General features: G+C 41.2%; 1 protein-coding gene across 1 annotated transcript in view; it reads right to left on the bottom strand.

Moving 5' to 3' along the window:
• The window catches only part of plxnb1b (plexin b1b), a 184,043-nt gene that overhangs the window by 4,071 nt on the left and 159,865 nt on the right, over positions 1-20,107 (bottom strand). The window contains 26 exon segments of the mRNA XM_028576526.1: positions 977-1,051; positions 1,138-1,213; positions 2,396-2,460; positions 2,762-2,909; positions 3,114-3,274; positions 6,984-7,150; positions 8,132-8,216; positions 8,316-8,419; positions 8,649-8,814; positions 8,951-9,097; positions 11,466-11,532; positions 11,617-11,795; positions 11,886-12,103; positions 12,426-12,526; positions 14,220-14,368; positions 14,482-14,661; positions 14,987-15,229; positions 15,412-15,634; positions 15,751-15,927; positions 16,062-16,198; positions 16,426-16,531; positions 16,712-16,863; positions 17,007-17,173; positions 17,309-17,402; positions 18,082-18,204; positions 18,311-18,445. Coding sequence (XP_028432327.1) covers positions 977-1,051; positions 1,138-1,213; positions 2,396-2,460; positions 2,762-2,909; positions 3,114-3,274; positions 6,984-7,150; positions 8,132-8,216; positions 8,316-8,419; positions 8,649-8,814; positions 8,951-9,097; positions 11,466-11,532; positions 11,617-11,795; positions 11,886-12,103; positions 12,426-12,526; positions 14,220-14,368; positions 14,482-14,661; positions 14,987-15,229; positions 15,412-15,634; positions 15,751-15,927; positions 16,062-16,198; positions 16,426-16,531; positions 16,712-16,863; positions 17,007-17,173; positions 17,309-17,402; positions 18,082-18,204; positions 18,311-18,445 — 3,645 coding nt within the window.

Raw genomic sequence — 20,107 nt, 5'->3', positions numbered from 1 at the left:
TTGAGTCGGTCTTAACTTTTCGCCGTAGGCCCGTTGCATTTTTTTGCATATGCAATTGATTTAGGCTACAGAAGCAAACAACACTGCTATTTTCAGACAGTTTTCTTTCCTAAACCTAACCAAACTGCGAAAATAACACATTAACTAAGAGTAAAACTAAAAACTTATTTGCTATGGGAGAGAATAACCGAATAGCTGCTGTGTAACTATTCTCACCCGAGTGCAGATACTCCATAGTTTTTGGTTTTCGATAGCCTATTTCAAAGTAAATGTATGTTTTTATAAAAAAAAAAAGACAGTTCTCCTGTTAAAAACCGACTTGTCGCTGACCTGTCGCCTTCTTTCCATAAATTTAAATATAAAAATAAAATATAAAAGTATAAATAAATATATACACATTCAAACATTTAATTATATAATTCTACATTTATTTATATATTTATTTATTTAGTTATGGGCCTTAAATGCTTCCATGGCTTCAAGGTGTGCGCCCCTAAAATCTTCAGTTAGGGGCTACAGTGCCCCTAACTGAAGTGTAAAAAGTTAGTCTGTAGCCCTGAATAAGTATTATTTGTACATTCATCCTGGCTGTGAAAACAACTTCATGATTGGTCGGTCACATTACAAAAGGCAACCAAAGACTTTTGCAATTACATGTTTTAAATGTCTGCCACAGTGTCACAATGTTTGATACCACCAAAGTCAGAAGAACAAACCTGACTGAAGAAGAACCTACTTTTAATTCTCTCTTAAATAAAACAATGCTTCTAGCTTACATGCAGCTCCTCATCTACATATTCAGGTGGAAGTTGTAACTTTTGATATCTCATACTGACTTAATTTAGTGTAAAGACTTTAAATATTATTTTATATTTTTGATCCATTTTACAACTTGCACATCATCACATCTTTATATTGTACCATGATATACTGTTACACCTCTACTATTGAGTCCGACTGAGAGATATATACACACCTGGTCATAGTATTTGTTGATGTACTTGTAAAGCTCGTGCAGTGCAACCAGGTAGTTCAGCTCTCCAGAGTAGTTCTGAAACACAAAGCATTGAGGTGAGATGTGGACCTCTGTACCTGCATGTCTCTGTACTGTGGGCTCTGAGGTTTGGCTGCACTCACCCTGGACAGTTCAGCCAGAGCAGAGTTCATCTCCTGGTCACTGGCTGAGATGGTCTGCCGGATGTCAGCATAGTACCTGCAATAATGATAATAATAACATTAAAGCTGCAAGCAGCGTTGGACGGGCCCTCGCGCCTCTGCGCACGTCAGGGTTACTATGACAAAAGTAAATTTTGTCCTCAGGCCTCAACCCTTGTCAAACTTGAGAAATTTGAGAAAAATTAACTTCTTTGTTCATCGATAAATGCTCAAAATGGCTGCCACGCCCATACTGTTTGACGAAAAGTTTTTCTTTTAATAACTTTTGATCTTTAAGGTGTTGAGATGTTACACACCATATTTGATGTCCATTGGATGAAATCTCTAGGAGGAGTTTGTTAAAGTATAGCACCTTGACTTTTAGGTCTACTTCCTGTTGCCACTAGGGGGCACTATGACTTTGAGCCAATATCAGCATGTAATTGTCGTCAGCGTTGAACTCTTATGAATCCTGAAAGGTTTCGAGCTAATTGGACAATGTACACTCAAGTTAAACCCACTTCCTGTTTCAATGGCGAAACGCACAAAATGGCTACCCCGCCACGGCATGCCCTATGATGAAAAGTTGTTTTTAAAATAACTCTTTAACGTCTTAAGATGGTACAGACCAAATTTGAAATTGATCAGATGAAATCTCTAGGAGGAGTTCGTTAAAGTACAACATGTGGAAATGGCCAAAATCGCATTAATTTCGAACTTTCAATTCAAAATGGCGGACTTCCTGTTGGGTTTAGGGTATGGCTTCAATGAGCTTTTTTGTACGTCTTGACATGCTACATATGTCTACCAAGTTTCTTAGTCTACATTAAACATACTGCAGGGCCTCAATTTTTTTTTACTTTGTAGGGGGCCCTAGCGAGCCATTTTTGTGCGCCTATTCCCAAAACCCTTAAAATATGTAAATTTTCACCAGGATTGATGCGACCGCCAATTTTGGTGAGTTTTTGAGTTAGTATAACATTATCTTGTGAGTGAAATTCAATAAAGACATTGTTGTTTTAATAAGCTGATGAAAGTTGATTTCATACTAAAAAAGAAATTTTACAAACATTTTCTTTTTTACCCAAACTGAATTTTTGATAAAATCATTATATTTATTATACTACAGAGCAATTAAATTAAATAATTAAATTCCAAAATGCATAAATTATATTTGGTGTGAATTGTTAGTCATATTAGCCAAGGAGCTGTTTTAGAATAAGTTTTAATCCAAACCAACCGTTCTACCATCTGCTTGTAGCGGGGGATGTCTCGGGCATACAGCAGCTTGTTAATGGGAGAGTCCTGTTGACAAAGAAAAGAGGGAATGAGAAGCAAAGAGAGAAGGAGGAACAGGAGGCTGCTGTCTGAATGTCAACTCTATTTCTGACTGCTGTAAAGTCGCCACCTGCAACTGAAACATCATTAAGAGCCCTTTGAAGCATCTTCTTGCCTTTCATCATTTGTGTTCAGTTTCAATTGTGACTGTATACCAAAAACCACACACAACTATTTAAAATAACAAAACACATATAATGTAAAGTCTTTTGAATCAGTTCTAATGTGCCTGAAGCTTCTACTGGCTTCCTCCCCCATCCAGCCTCACCCGTCCCAGCTTGTGCTCAGCGATAGTGCAGGAGTCCATGAAGGTTTGGGCAATGACAGAAAGCACTGCATCCACGTGGTCTGACGCCTGGACATCAAAGATAAATTGAGGGTTCTTCACAATATTGATCCAGAAACGCAAAGGGAGACTGGAGAAAAAGAGGAAATTATTGTTGTTTCAAAATCCAGCTTGCATCAATCTTTGAAGTGGTTTAAATTCATTATTTTAAAAATGAAATACAATTGTGCTGAGGTAAAGCAGATCTAATATATTTTTAGACAAAACACTTTTAACCCTTTACATTCCTGGACAATGTCATCCTCATGTCTGTTTATGTAAGTCTATACTGTACCTGTTGGTCTTCCAAATGTGTATAGTCTCTGGGTCGGAGATGCCATGTTGTCCTGCCTGGTCGTCCAGCAGATCAAAGAAGTATTTGACAGCCAGCGGTACAGGACGACTGGTGCTGAGGATCACTGTGAACAGATCATCTACAAACTTCTGCAATGTACCCTGAAGTAAACGGAGAAAGAAGTGAAAATGATTCAGTACGGAGGATTGTTTGCTGCTGTTCAACAATGTACACATTACAGAGAGGACTGTGTCACTGTGTTGACTCTCTTTAATCAGTATATATGCAGTTGGATACATAGATTCCCACTGTGTACCAAAATCATACAGCTAAATAAAAACTTTATGAAATATTGTAAAACAATTTTGCCCATTAATAGTCATGCAATGGTTGTATAAATAATTAGGTAGCAATGTTTATAAAAGAAACTAGGCTACAGTAGCCTGGCATCGCTAAACTCATTCGCAAATGCGTATTATTCTGGAACCTCTCAGTTCATTTTCAATTTCCAAGGGCTGTGATGCAGACCAAAATGCCTCTCTGCACGCAAGTGAATAGACCTACAACTAATCAGAGCAACGAAACAACATAGCGCTGAGCTATTTGGTCCATTTTAAAGCAGACAAAAAATTATGGCAGCTAAAATTACAGCTAAACAGGACACAGCAAATGTGTTTCTGAAATATTTAAGGCGAGAAATATGCACTAGAGTAATAGAATCTTAATTCATATTTGATCAGCACCGCCTAGTTTGACAGTTTGATCTGAGTTTCCTAAGCCTGGTGTGTTGTGCTGGACTGAGAATTCCAGCTACGTCCAGTAAATACATTGATTGTCTTAAATCCGCCCCGTGTGAGATAAACGGTTGTTATTGGTCTTCCCAGGTTCTGGTCAGAAGGAAATCTGTATGAACGGGAGGGGGGCCAGACGAATATCTGCCTGAGCAAATAAAACATGAGCTGGCAGATTCAGCTGGTTTCAAGGTTAAGGCTTATCCTGCTTACGCTTACACGGCTAATGTAACTTACTAAAGAAATCAATAATTTGACACAAAATACATATAATGAATAATATTTGATATAGCAACAGGCATCATTTGGCCCGTTTCCATGTAGTAACAGTCACTGATATGGTCATAACCACTACAGTGCTCAATTACCTATTTTTGAGGGGGAAATAAACTAAAATGTTTTGCTGCAAATACATGACCTGCCCTCCGGAGGACATCCACCAGACCAGCAGGCGCTAGTTGGATTGTTGTCAGCCGCGGCAGGCGAGGAATGCGGCCGGGGAGGAAGCAGAAGCAAGGATGTCTCCGGGCGGGCCTGCTAGCACGGCTAAGGATACTAGAGCTGCAACAACGAATCGATAAAATTCGATTATTAAAAAAAGTTGGCAACGAATTTCATTATCGATTCGTTGTGTCGCGCAACTATTACGCCACTCAGTCGTGGAGATAAAAAAAAATTTAGTTGAGCGCAGAGCGGAGCGAAAGAAAAGAAAAAAGAGCAGAGAGGGGGTAGAGGAAATACGGAGAGAGACCAAAGAGACGCGTCTGAAACACATGGCGGAGGCAGAGAAATCCCTACGACCTAAGTCATCCAAGGTGTGGGAGCATTTCACACTAAATAAATTGAAAACGTGTGAATGGCAAGATAAGCAAAAGTGACACGGCATGGCACGGGCGCACCACCATGGGCATCAGCTGCAGGGCATTAGCTGCAGCAACTCCAGTTTGCTAGGACCGATTCGGCTCGTTTTTTTTTTGCCATCGACAGTACTAACATAGTTATAGCGATCAAGATTAACGTAAAAATTGGCTGGAGTTCTCCTTTAAGGAACAGTGTGAAATACCCTATATAACCATTCTATCACCCCTTTAAAATTGATTGAGTAAAAGGGCCAAAAGTGGTCTATGTAGACTTTAGCGCCCCCTAATGGCCGATCTTCGCCAAATTTGGTACAGAGCCTCAGAGCGGCATGCCGAATGAGCATGACAAGTTTCATGTTGAGAGCAGTTACTACGGCAGATAAATTGTATTAGCAAATTTCCCATTTAAATGCATGGAGTTATTTGCCAAAACACATAAACGTTGATTATAGCGCCCCCTAATGGCCGATCTTCACTAAATTTGGTAGAGAGCATCGGAGTGGGATGTTGAACAATAATTTCCAGTCTTTTGCATATAATTTGGCTGAGATATGATAACATTTGTGTTTGGTAGCAAGCTAGGAAAATTAGTTTGGTCGTCAAATGTGCATACTTTAACGTAGCAAAATTGTTTCCATAACTTTTGGTCAGGTCTATCTGGAGGTGCTACCTACCAGGTTTCGTGCAGATTGGTCGCACGGCGTAGGACGAGTTCGAAAAAATTGGCTTTGTACATTGCGCGATATTGCGAAAAAACTTCTTAGCAGAAATGGGCAAGGCCTACATCATGTGATTCAGCTTCATTCAAGGAACACGTGGATGTAAGGTTTTCTAATGTGCGATGTGTAATGTGGGAGTTAAAGGCAAAAAAACATAGCGTGCAAAAACATGTGCTCACATTAGTGTAAGTGGTGAATCCAAATGTGGGTCCATAGGCCACGCCCACTTTGACCAATCAGCACCCCACTGTAGGGGTGGCCTCAGGAGTGGCCCTAGATTTTGTACTTACTTTCGTAAGTACAATATATATATATATATATATCATCACATATCATATTCTACAGACTCAAGAAAACATTTTTTGGTTGGTATAAATCCTTACAAAAATCATAATTTTAATAGTATACAACAGCATCCTGAAAAGAATAAATTGAATCAATTGAATTGGCAACATAAAAATAAATGATAAAATTAAATATGAAGTCAAACTACCCACCAAAAATATATATATACAGTACAGGCCAAAAGTTTGGACACACCTTCTCATTCAATGCGTTTCCTTTATTTTCATGACTATTTACATTGTAGATTCTCACTGAAGGCATCAAAACTATGAATGAACACATGTGGAATTGTGTACTTAAAGTGATGGTTCGGAGTAATTTCACCCTAGGGTCCTTTGCACCATGACCTCGAGCCAAACACCCCCCCAGAAGCTTTTTTCAGCTGGGTCTAACATTGGGAGAGTTAGCGTAGAGCAGCGTTATCAGCTGAATAGCTTAGCGCAGGCCAGGACCCACGTTTGTATCTCGTAAATGACCCCACTAATAATGCCCGAAACGATACCAAACGTCTACTGTAGTATAAATAGGTTATGTACTCATAAAACGATGGATTGGAAAGTTTGTAAGTACACCAGAAATTTATGTAAATAACACTTGCCTGCTGGCTTCTGCTCTCTGCTGTTGTTGTTGCTGCTGTAAGACGAGTGCTTAGGGCTGTCTACAAATTACAACACCGAAAAGAGATGCAACAAAAATATTTTTTAATTTAACTTTTTTTTTTAACTAAGTGCTGTAGTATAACTAGCAGGAGACAAGTAATAACTGAGGTAAGTTTGGAGACATTACCTTATTTAATCATTAAATTAAATCTCTTTTCGGTGTAGTAATTTGTAGACGGCCCTAAGCACTTGTCTAACTGCAGGTAGCAGCAGCAGCAGTAGCAGCAACAGAGAGCAGAAGAGAGCAGGCAAGTGTTCATAAACTTCTTGGTGTACTTAAAAACTTTCTAATCCATCGTTTTATGAGTACATAACCTATTTGTGTATATATATATATATATATATATATATATATATATATATATATATATATATATATATATATATATATAATTAGATTATAATTAGAAAATTTCACAAGCTCTTGGTATGGTATTAACTTGTATGTGTTGGACCATTTTAGCAACATGTCGTGTGTGTGTGTGTGTGTGTATACCTTCATGGACAGCAGGCGGGTCAAGTAGATCTCAGGGATGGCCTTGGCCCTCTCTCTCTCCCTCAGGCTGCCTCTGCGGTGTTTGGGCAACTCAGGCTCCTCGCTGGCTTTCACCAGATGCCACAGCCTCACTCCACCTTCATCTGCATCCTCCAGCATTGGAGTCTCTGCACAGGTCAATGTTTCAAAAAGCTTTATTTAGTATAATTTACTGACCAGTGGAGCCCTGCTTCACCATCAGATATACAGAAAGCTCACATTGTCACATTATATTTATCAAAAACAATTATTGGAATTTATAGAGATTCACTTTGAATATAAAAAAATCTGGTATCAATAAAAAAAAAAAAAAAAAATATGGGAGGACCGTGTATGGTCAATATGCTTAGTAGTTACAGGAATAGTCACTGGTGGTGTCTATAATGCTAATATAGATATTAAATGTTCATCTGTAGTGGCGTTAACCGTATTTTCATCGTCATCGCGATATGAACATGAACACAACGCAAAAGACAAGTAAAATGCAATGAATAAGGAAAATCATTTAATTTAGGGTTGGGTATCGAAATCCGGGATTAAACGGGCCTAAAACTGTAGTATTTATCCTCACTCTCTCCCCTGCTCTGTGTAAGGGCTGAGCGCACGCACACACACACACACACACACACACACACACACACACACACACACACACACACACACACACACACACACACACACACACACACACACACACACACACACACACACAGAAAGGCAACATATACAATGATATATGTTCAGAATATCATTGGCTATACGAACTCAGTCATCAACTGGTTGCAATTTTCTGAGTCTGTAAACAAAAGAAGAAAGGCCACAGTCACTCGTTGGCTATTGTAAGATGTGGACGAGACAAGGAATCTCCTATTGGTTCAAGGCGAAATTTTTTAATTTAAAAACTTTGGGCTTTTTACTTTGTAAACCTATAATGTGCACAAAAAGATATATAACACAATAAGGGAAAAGGGGAAAAGCCAAAAAGCACAATATGAGCACTTTAAGATTCAGTCAAGAGTTTAGTAGAAGCGTGAAGGATTTTTAGGTGACAGTTCGATCATCATGAGGACATTCATTTTTCCAATAATGCTGTTCTCATGTTAACTCACTCTCTCCTGCAATGTAGTCGTGGTTGTCATTGTGAATGTGTTTTGTGTGGCGAGGGACCAGCGCTACTGTTGCACCATCTGGGACCTGATGAACACAAAATATAGATAGCATTATTAGACCACAAACCTATCTACTAACTACTTTTAGAGAGTAAAAGTGTGTTAGAGAAACGTGAACATTAACCTTGTAGTGCTGCAGTGTGTTAAGGCGTTTCCAGTTGCCCTGAACCACAGACGTCAAGTCCTCATCTGACAAAATGAGATGACCGGCAACACCAGACCGCCACTCTGAACAAGAGACAACAGCCAGACAGTCAGCACAGTGTGTGTGTGTGTGCGCAGACATTTATTGTTGCCTTGGACACAGCTCAACAAAAACAACAGAGAACACTTGAAGTCAAGTGGACCATTTCACAATTTCTCTCACTTTACGGTCGCAGATATAAATATGAATAACAAAAATGCTAGAATTGATTACAAGTGATTTAAGGTGTGTAATGTGTATATGAATTCTCACCAAGGTCCAATGAGTCTGCATGGGGTCGGTGGGAGAAGGAGGTGCCCTTGTACACCTGATCCAGCAGCTTTTCTTTCACCTGTGTGATGGTGTCACAGTCCAACACTTTGGAGGGCACCGGCTGGCTCTCGTTCACTCCTCCACCCTGCACCAACACATTCAGAGTCTGCAAAAGAAGACAGAAAGTAAGAGGGGTAAGAACGTGAAAGAGGAAACAACAACTTCCTGAAGGTCATGGTGGATGTCTGGGATTCTTCAATAAGATTGAAATGATCATTTGATATGAAGTCAGTTCCCCACACCAGGTTCTTGTACTCCACGTCCTCTCGCAGCAGGCGGTTGTCATTGAGGGTGTACTTGGCCTTGCCGGTCACAATGTCCACCGGTCCTTTATCTACCTGGTGCTTTATGGCCCTGAAGAGCATGTAGAGAGACTCCCCCGCTGAGTCCTAAAATGCGCACACACACACACACACACACACACACACACACACACACACACACGCACACGCACACGCACACGCACACGCACACGCACACGCAATTAGCACTGTCCGAACACTCTACAGGATAGAATGAAGGGCTCAAACGACAAGGACATTATTTTATCTATTTTAATCAATGACTTGCAACTTGAAAAAGAAGCCAGAAAGATTACAGTCTACAAAATCATGGTCTATCAGGAATCAGCGTTTTTTTTCACTCTAAAGCCGCTGAAGAGGCTGCGGTTTCAATCCTGTCGGCTCTCTGCAGCGAGCAGGGCTGCTCATCTCCCCATGACTGACGCGCGCAGACACACAAACACACATGTGGATGCAGGGAAAACCGGAGATGAGACGTACAGGATGACCTAAATTGAGTTGTTATTGTAAGTGCAATGATAAGTTAAAGTCCAATAAGTACTTTATCAAACCGTATCAATGTGTGTCCCAGCCCAGGTTAGGACAGGAAATTAACTAACAATGTAAAGATCAACAAGCCACTGACAGACATGTTCAAATTTGATTCATTCATAAATTATTATTTTTTTGTCCTAAATCCACCAGCCATTTTCATATTATACCAACATTTGCAGCATCCTGAGGCTTTTTGGTAAAGTTACTAAGAAAACTCAACCCAGAGTAGTTTTATTCTCCCCAAAACAAGTTTCCTTTTTATTTTTAAAGAACTATACAAAAAGAAAACATTTTTTTTTATGTTTAACGTATTCTGACTTATTCCTCTTTTTCTTTTAAAGGATACAATTTTTGTAAAAAGCATTGTCTGGCCGGATATGGCCTGCGGGCCGCCAGTTGACGATCGCTTGTATAATGGCAGAACTACCATATACATATAATTCACCTGGTTCATCTTTTAAAAACATTTTTTGAACAATTACAAACAGCCATGTGATCTGATGGGAGTACCACTCACTTTCATCACATCACACCTGCGAATGCTCTTGTTTTATAAAAACTGGGCTTATAGGGAAAAGTAATTGTATGGAAAGTAGATTTAATGACATATGGACTGGATGAGACTAGTGTAATGCATAAAAAAAATTGTTTGGGGAGGGGGGTGGGATTTTAGGCACCCCCCTTCCTTATTTGACAGGAAGGACTGAGCCTTTGTACATGGGGCGCACGCTCAACCAGATGAGCTACCAGGGGTGTAATGTGTCTTTCAGGTCATACGGTCAAATTATTCACAGATATTGTTCATCAACTCTGAGATGCTGCAGAGTCTAATATGCTAACATACTAAAATGTTATAACAGGCAGTCAAGTGACTGTCTACCAAGCATTATGTTGTTTAGTGATGACTGACAGCTACTAAGACAAGTTTTAAGAGGATATACCCACACACACTCTATTCTATCTATTTAACATTGTGTCCTCTTTTCATCATCTTTCAGTTCTAATAATGTTGACTGAATCTGTAAATGACCTTACAGGATCAGTTTGACATTTTGGGAAACACTTAATCTTAGCCAAAGTTTGACGACAAGATCAATACCACTCTCATATTTGTACATTAAATGTGAAAAAGTTAGCTTAGCACAAAGACTGTTAACAAGTGGAAACAGCTAGCCTGACTCCAACCAGCACCTCTATAGCTCACTGATTAACATGTCATATCTGGTCTGTTTAATTCGTACAAAATGCACAACATGTTGTGTTTTTTATGTGCTGGACTTTTTCTTAGCTGGGAAGAGTGACATTTTGGATTCTCAGCTGGTTTTACAAGACTTCGGGAAGTTACTGCTCAACTAAGCTAACCAGCTACTGCCTCCAGCTTCAAATTTACTGGTATGGACTTTCTCTCTGCAAAAAAGTGAATAAATGTATTTCCCAAAATGTAGAACTATTTCGGTGGGCTAAATTAATTGGATGTCAGCGAAGGCTTTGTCTCTCTTTCTTTTCATTTTCTTCTTTATATTTAATTTATTTAGTAATGAGGATATATATTATTAAATTATATTTTTATTATTAAATCAGATCTTTGATTCAACCACTTGTGCCTTTTTGTATGAATGGTGTGAAATCTAATCTAATAAAAAGATGGTCATTAAAAAGAAGTTACAATGGAACGTGTTCTTCTGAAGGCCATCTTAACAAAACATGTCATGTTCAACCTTCCCCTTACACATTTTATCACCAGGTCCCAGGGCTCAAACACTCACAAACACAGATCAAATCCTTAAAAATGTTACTTAATAAAAAAGATTTTAAAAAGTATCACATTTGGTTGTCCTTTACATTTGGGACTGAAATGATATTTGATTGTGTAGTAGTGTAGTAGCAACACTATAAAATCATGTCTTATGTTTTGACTGACCCTGAGGAAAGCATAGAGGCAGATGGACATCCAGTTGGTCAGCAGCTTCTCCACCACCGTTTCTGTTCTGCAGAGAGAAAACACTGAGTTTGAATCACTGCCAAGCATCTTTAAAACACCTTGAAAACTATGGCCATGTTGTTCTTCTTACCGTCGCAGCATCAGTTTGGGGTTCTTGGCCACATACTGCTCCACCAGGTCGTTGAGGAGAGTTTTGAGGATGTCGGTGAAATACTCCAGTTTGCCGTGCAGCGACACCGTCAACAGGGAGGCCACATAGGCCCGGTCTCTGGGAGAGAAAGTCCGCTGGCTCTCCAGAGTGTGAATGAACTGAGAAGAAGAGAAAAGGGAAATTATCTCTCTGCTCAAAATGAAGGTATCGTCTTAAAGCATTGCTCTGCTCATGACACTGATGACTACCTTGGTGAGGAAGAGTTTACTGTTGAGCAGATTGGACAGCTGCACCAGGCCCTGCTCCACCGTCTGTCTCCGACACTCCTGAACGTCCAGATCTCTCCTCAGTGGAGACTCCCGGTGGCCGGGGAAGAAAATGCGCTCAGCGTACCTCCGGTAGTCAAGGAAAGGAATGCCAGAGCCCACCAGGTCGCTGGACATGTCCATCATCTCCGTCATCAGGTCTGAGTCAGCGTGGAGGAGGGACGAAAGATCAGCAGGTGTAGCTACAAGCTCTTCTACCATATATCATATTCAAAGTGTATGCTGTTATGAGGTAGGCGCTGGTAAATATTGACACTGGACAGTGTTGGCAGGCTAAAATTAAACTCCTCTGCAGCAGCCAGGAGGTGTGATGTAATGGGATAATCTCATTAGGCCAGTGTGAAAACAAAGTTTATTTTGGCCTCAAACTAAAATAAACTTTTTGTTCTTCCGTCTCTGGCTCTCAAACCTCATTTCTCTAATTCCTGCTCTCCCCTTTGTCATGTAACTTCACTCCTTTACCTGTGAACTCTTTCTTGCAGCGGTCTCTCACGCTGGTTTCCAGGTTCTCAAGTTGGATCTGGACCTTCTTGTAGTCCCTCACAGCCTGCTTACTCTTTCTCCTGACATGCAGCAACAAAAACAGGACCAGAGAGTGAGGCAGGGATAGAAAAGGGAGGACAAATAATACTAGTTTCACACTGGATTAGTTGAAATCCAGTGAGATGAAAAGTTTGACTCAAGTGATTTGACCCAAATAGCCCCCACCTGGAAGTATCAGAGTTAGTTATGGGGTCATGCTGGTTCAGGATGGGTCAGGATGGAAACATTGCCTGATTTGGTTACACCAAAACGTGAATATCCAGATCACTGTAGCACTTTTATATAAACTAGTTAAAGTGTCATCATGGCTGAATAATGTTCTTTCCTCCCAGTAGCCTATTGCATAGAGTATTCTTTATAATGTCCAACAGAGCAGTATCTTTGAATGACAGGACAACTCTTATTTAATTCCTATTTGCTACTATGCTGTATGTAAAGTGTTCAGTTGAATTTTCAGAATTTCATCCAGGCAGCTGGCATGAATAAAAAGTGAAAATATAGAGTGCTTCTGGTCTGATGATTGGACGTTGTTGTACAACACACTGTGAGAAAAAATCTTTTGATCTGACATGAAAGATATCTCAACAAATTAAAATGTGTTAATTCACAGTGTTTCATAATGTATTAAAACTAGTGTAGTCCCTGTTTAAAATTTAAGATTTATTTACTAGGACAATGCACATTAATCAACATTTCTGTAAATGTGCCAGTGTTAGCAAGTCGGCTAATTTTCAACTTTAGTTACCTAGTTACCTAGCAAACGTGTCTGTTGGGAACAGGCCGATTGCTTGGCCTGTGGTATTGCTGCTTGCAGCTTTCTTGAAAACCACTCATCTTGTGAACATCACACTCCGCTTCTTTGGGTGCTCCTGAGCATAGTTTTACTTCAGACAAAAACGTTTTGAGTAGGCCTACGTCTTCTATCACTGCCAATACCAACGTTCCCAGTTAGAGAAAGGGTGAAAAGTAAATGAAGATGCTGTTTGCCTGGGACCCATGTTGAGCAGATATTTTTTGTTATTTTACTGTCAGTCAGCTTTCCGGAGTAAAATCATTTCACTATGTCAAGTTGTGCCGTCCACTCAGTGAAAAAGTCAGCAACCGTGTTCAGGCTGTTCTTATTATATATCCATGGAAGACAGGCAGCTGAACTGGACCCAGGTTGAGTCTCAATGTGAGACGGAGGCAGACGCCCCGAGGAAGAGATTTGACCGGTCAGGCTCCGAGATAACGTTATCAGACATGCAATCAACATGTTAAATTGCCATTAAATTAACATAATGAGGGCACCCGGATAGCTCAGTTGGTAGAGCAGGTGCCCACATATAGAGGTTTACTCCTCGACGCAGCGGGCCTGGGTTTGACTCTGACCTCTGGCTCTTTTCTGCATGTCATTCCCCCCTCTCTCTCCCCTTTTTTTCTTCAGCTGTCCTGTCAATAAAGGCCTAAAAATGCCCAAAAAAGAATCTTTAAAAAAATGATTTACATAATGAGCTGCATGTGTGAAAGGGGCTTACAATTAGTCATAACTTATAAAGTATTGATTGTACTGTTTATTACCAAGCCCTAACTAGTTCTCAATATCATCAAAACAAAAACCCCACAAGGTACCTTTAACTGACTTATAATTTGACCAGATTATGTCTCATTTTTCTTTCTCTATACTCAACTACACAGTAAACAATTACAGAAACACACGGTCCACCCACTGACCTGTAAATGAGCACGATGATGAGGACAATGAGGGCTACAATGGATGCCCCAACCCCAACTCCAATCTGAGCCTCCAGGGGGAAGGTAGACAGGCTGAGGTTGTCATACTGAACCTTTCCAAGGGAGAAGTTCAGGTTGCCCATTCGGACCTGAAATACACACAAACAGCAGTGTCCTTGTAAGATGCTCACACAGTCCCACCCTCCCTGATGAGTCACATTAATGGGTTTTCTGTGGTTTTGAAGTGAAAGCACGGACTCACTGTGAATTCAGGCAGATTGTCAGAGCCCTCACGTTTCTTGCCGTTGGGTCCTGGTGCAGGCTGCTGAGGTGGTGGCTCACAGTACAGATGGTTTCTGGTCAGGGTCTTAACAGCACACACACCTTCCCCAACCAACACTACCACCTCATCCTTAGTGATGGCCAGGTCCAGATCTTCCCCCTGAGAACACATGGAGAAAAAAATGAAAAACATGAACCTTTTTTTAATCTTATTGTGACAACTGCAACACCTAGTTTTTTTTAATAATAACTGTTGCTTGATTTTGATTGATTCATGTGACTGTTCTGTCCTAGCACAATGAAAAAAAGCCACTGTTAACACCAAAATCTGTAGTGAGTAGGCCATGATAAATAAGCATGTGAGTCTGGTTGTGGTTTTCAATGTGACAGGGCCCTTATACTTAAAAAGGATTGTAACATTAGCCAATGCCACCATTGCTTTATTAAGTAAAACAACTACTTCCTATCACTGGCTCTCCTCTGACCTCCAGCTGGATGAAGCTGCCAGGGTTGTAGCGGTAGGCCTTCAGAGGGTCCTGCTGGTTAAGGGGCCGCAGGACTGGGTTGCGTGCATAGCTGAAAGTCTGGGGGTTCAGACTGCTGAAGTCAAAGCGCAGATTGTCTAGCAGAAACTCTGTTGTGACCTTTGACCCCCAGATGGAGGAGTCCACCATAGGAGAGCGGCATAGGATCAGTGAAGAGGAGTTCACCTCACAGCGCTCCATGAACTGATGAGACAGGGAGGGTGCAGAAAAGATCTTCAGTAAAGGAAGAATAAAACACACACACACACACACACACACACACACACACACACACACACACACACACACACACACACACACACACACACACGCACGCACGCACGCACGCACGCACGCAAGCACACGCAGGCACCACACGCACACACCTGTTTGACAGAGCAGAGTGGGTCTCCAGGACAGATAGGTTCAGGGACCATCCTCGCTGCCCTCCCAAAAGTCTTCTCCCTGTCCTCCTCTTGCTCTCCACTCCTCTTCCTCTTTCTCCTTTTATTTGGGCTGATTGACGCAAAGGGAAAGACAGCCACCACCATCCGGGGCTCCTGCACCACGTCCAGGTTTTGGCCCGACACATAGATCAGTCGACCACCACTAAACAGACACAAAACTCTTAAAATTCACAGCACTTTTGGCACCTAACAACTTTCTAAGTATCCCTACACCTAGAGATGATGATTGTGAGATGAAGGTCAGATTCCCAGACTCACTCCAGGAAGCTCTTTGCTGGTGTGGCGTGGGTGATGTTGGGGTTGTGGGTGTAGCGGTAGGCTGAAGTGTGGAGGTGACGCTGGCTGCTACCGTAATGCAGGGTGACCCGCAGATCTCCTGTCTTATTACTGCTGCCTGTCACACACTGAACACTGGTACTCTGCACCTCTGACACACTGAGGAGAGGGGCGAGGAGGCACACAGCAGAGACAGATTAACAAATTATGTGATACTTCATTGACCCCAAAGAAGAGAGAGAGAGAGAGAGAGAGAGAGAGAGAGAGAGAGAGAGAGAGAGAGAGAAGAATACATGTGACAAGTCACCCCTCCCACAGTGATAGTGAGGTCAGAAGGACGTCCTGTCAGCAGGTTTCGGCCAATGATCGTCAAGGACGTTCCTCCGGCTTTGGGTCCCCTTTCAGGAGTCACCCCCATCACAAACGGGTCCTGAAAAGGAGGAGAGGAAGGAAGAAGAAGGCAGTTAGAACTGCCTCAACCTAAATAAATTAATTAAAATAAAGTTTCATTTAAAAATGAATGATTTATTATACTGTATGTCTCCGATATTTTGATGTTTTTTGTTGTATGCTTTGCCTATTTGCTTCTGCAACAACAAAACAATGGGTCAACAAAACTTTATCTAATCTACTTTAATTAAATCTAATCTAATGTACCTGGTAGCTGAATGTCTGGCTGGACACACCAAACTCTCCTCCGCTCACTTTTACAGAGATATGGCCCACCTTCTCTCCTCCACTGGCTTTGGTCCTGCACACAATTCTGAAGGACAAACTTGTTCTTAATAAAGCAGAGTCAGACCTGTACCATGGCAATGTTTCATTAAGTGAATGTGAATGCCCCCATATACTTTTAATTGAGTTTTGTAGTCAATTCACAAAGGATTCCATCAAATTCCCTTAAAAACAAGACACAACTCTTCAGAAATCAGTTCGTCTTTACCTGGAGGAGACCTCATAGAGGCTGGGAATGACCGTGCAGGGAATCCCGGCTACTGACACAGAGTAGAGGATGTCTTCAGCCTTCTGGCCCAGGTTGGAGCCTGAGATGGTCACCATTGTGCCACCTTCCAACAAGCCAGAGAGGGGCTCGATCTGACGAAAGTCAGGACAAATCTTTATTTATTAATAATCTTAAATAAGAAGATAAATTGTGACTATAAGCACCTACATTGTTGTATTTTGTGTTTTCCACACACCCAAAATAAAGCGTGAAGAGGTCAAAGGTCAGTACTCACAGAGTGGATGACGGGGGCAGGGCACATCTGCTGTACAGGTTCACTACAGGAGTCTGAATACAAGCAGCTGGCCCGAGCACCACCACACCACACACAACCATACTTGTGGTCAGCTGTGTGGCAGCGGCTGCAGTCAGAGCGGCCCACAGAGCAGTTGTGCAGAGTCACTGAGGTCATAACAGACAGACAGACAGACAAGAGCATCAGTCAATGTTAAAATGTGTTAACATTCAGTATCTTTGGAGAAAAGACGCTGAGGATAATAGCTGTATGTTGAGTGCAAAAAAGCAGAATGACCTCACCATATAGATCAGGAGAGCTGTCCACATGGAAGGTATCCCTCCTCTTCACGTACACCATGGCATTGTATTCCTCCACTGGAGCAGAATATGTGTACTGGACAAATAATGGTTTCATTAAAAAGACAATTACTATTCGTTACACTGCAATAATATCAGACATCAAAGTAGACACAGTTTAATCCTGCCTCAAAAAACATTACTTTATCATCATTCATGACATAAGTCCTATAGAGCTCAACAGTGTTGTTCCGCAAGTAAAAATTCATAAGCCATAATGTCTAAACCATCCGATGTAGACGGACCACAAGCTACGACGAAAGTTTCTGCTCCTGTAGAAGCTAGAAGTTCATAGAAATCAACCTTGTTTTAAGAGAAACATGTTTTATTCGCGATCTTATGGAGAAATACTACATTACCCACAATTCTAAGCATAACAGCGTCGTCTCTGATTGGTGGAACTCGCTGTTATCATTGAAATATTAACCGTACTCTTGAACGGCTAGAGCAAGCTTCTACCATTGAAGTCTATGATAGTTTCTGTACACATTCCTGTACCGTTTTTGCAGTTTTCAAAATATTATTTTGCTCCGAATCAAATGTTTTATGGTCACGATTAATCTCTGAGCTGGTTAGCTTAGTTCCAGGCTTAAAACTCTTTATGTAAGCATGTAATGAAACGTCACTTCCGGAGATGTTAAAAAAAGTGGGCAGTCTGTTGAGCTCAGTGGCCCTGGGGTTCAAATCTGTATACATCTGTCTGTGTTGTTACACACCTGGTGTAGTTGACAGGTGATGTCAAAGTTTGATGGATTCATGTCATCAGTCTCCACATAGGCATCCACCACCACCGTCTGCCCCTCGATCACCAACACACACTCATAGTCCAGCTCTGGATCCTGAACACACAATAACTTGTTTTTGGTGAAGGGGTCACCAGCCAGGCAAATCATCGTGTGTGTGTGTGTGTGTGTGTGTGTGTGTGTGTGTGTGTGTGTGTTTTACCTGATAGAGGTGCAGGTTGCGGGCTAGTAAGGTGATCTTCCTCTCCACTCTGACAGGGAGCAGTGATGAACCTTGGACCTTCTCCACACAGGGACAAGCTGAGGAACCCCAGCTGACATAGGAGCCCTCGTCGCCCTGTTGCCCAATACACACACAGTATAAACACATAAGTTCCCCCTTCCTCACTCTCTCTATGTTTAAACCCACAATGTTTCATTATGATCCAGTGAGGTGTCACAGTGATGCTGCAGATCAAACTAACAATTTACTGTTTACATTAATGTGGGTGCACAGCTGTGCGCCAAAGTTCAATCTTTCATTGAACCACTGGGTGGCACCAAAGCTTGACATTTTAAACAACACACGCAACATGAACCCCCCCCCTTTCATCATCACCACCCACACAGACAAAAATCAAGAAGATGACACAGTAACTACAATATTCTAGACAATTGTGAATTTCCTCTCGTGGGATAAATAAAGGCATTCTTCTTCTTCAAGACCATTCAACAAAACAGTAACAAAATAGACAATAAACCATTATTTATTTATTTATTTTATGAGGAATACCTCTTGAGATGTATCATCTCATTTTTGAGAGGGTCCTTGTCCATATAAACTATTTATATATATATATATATATATATATATATATATATATATATATATATATATATATATATATATATATATATATGACAACACCATAAGTGTGCATGATTGCGTGTCTTGCTCTAGACACAGCTGAGAAGTCAAGACAGACAAAATCACCATAAACCTGGTTTTATTTTAAAATGTGTTTCTTTCGTATCCGGCTGCGCTGTGGCCTTCCTCTATGGGATTACCTATCTAGCAGGACACATTCACTTGCGGCTTGCAAAGAAATAGAGACGCGATTGCTGCAGCGTGCGGGCCAGGGCGGCTGCTCCTGATCGCAGTTGGTATGAACTAACAGTAGTGGCGGGCGTACTGATCCAAATATTAATAATATCGATACCAACGTTGGTATCGATATTGATCAATACCAGTGTGATAAAATCAATACTTTATTTTCAATTTCTCTTGAGTATGCACCGCTGTGGTTTCATCAAAGATGCGTCCTGGCTGTGTATGTGTAAGTGCCGCTGCTTAAAGTGGTCAAGTCCTGTCACAGCGCGGAGCAGTTTGCTCCTCTTCCTCCCCCCTCTTGTGATTTTGATGTTGTACCGTCACGTGACTCAGCGGCGCCAGGCAAACAAGCAGGCAACCAGCTGTCAGTACCATTGACATATATATATGCTAATGGACCAATAGACCCCGTTGCTCTGGACGGAGACCAGCAAAGGCTATTAGAAGCACTTTTCCGGTGATCTCTTCCTTTACTGCGCAGCCTCCAACTGACAGAGACAACGTAAATGTGACGTGAGCAACGTGTCTGAAAGTTGTAAGTGTTCTGGTAGCTGTGCCAAGAGAAATCTCAATCATTTACAATCTTACAGAGACGGAGAGTGTAGGTATATGTAAGGAGATAACATAAGCACAGGCTAATTATTCCTAACTAACATGCTAGTTAACATTCGTAATTAAACCTAAACAGCTAATGTAAGTCGAAACTGCCTGTAAGCTTCTCCTGTACTATACGGTAATTCCTCTACTGTGCGACAGTAAGTCACTTGGTTATGACACAATCGTTAGCCTATTTTTACAAAAACGTCTGCTACAGAGCCATAACGTCAGGTACAAGGTAATGGAGCCTTTTATACATTGTCGTGTTTCTTTAGAATTAAACAATGGACAAATAGAGCCTTTAAACGCTTC

The sequence above is a fragment of the Perca flavescens genome, chromosome 4 (assembly GCF_004354835.1).
Source record: "Perca flavescens isolate YP-PL-M2 chromosome 4, PFLA_1.0, whole genome shotgun sequence".
Classification (NCBI taxonomy): domain Eukaryota; kingdom Metazoa; phylum Chordata; class Actinopteri; order Perciformes; family Percidae; genus Perca; species Perca flavescens.
The sequence above is the reverse complement of the archived record's forward strand: the minus strand, read 5'-3'. Positions and strand labels throughout refer to the sequence as shown.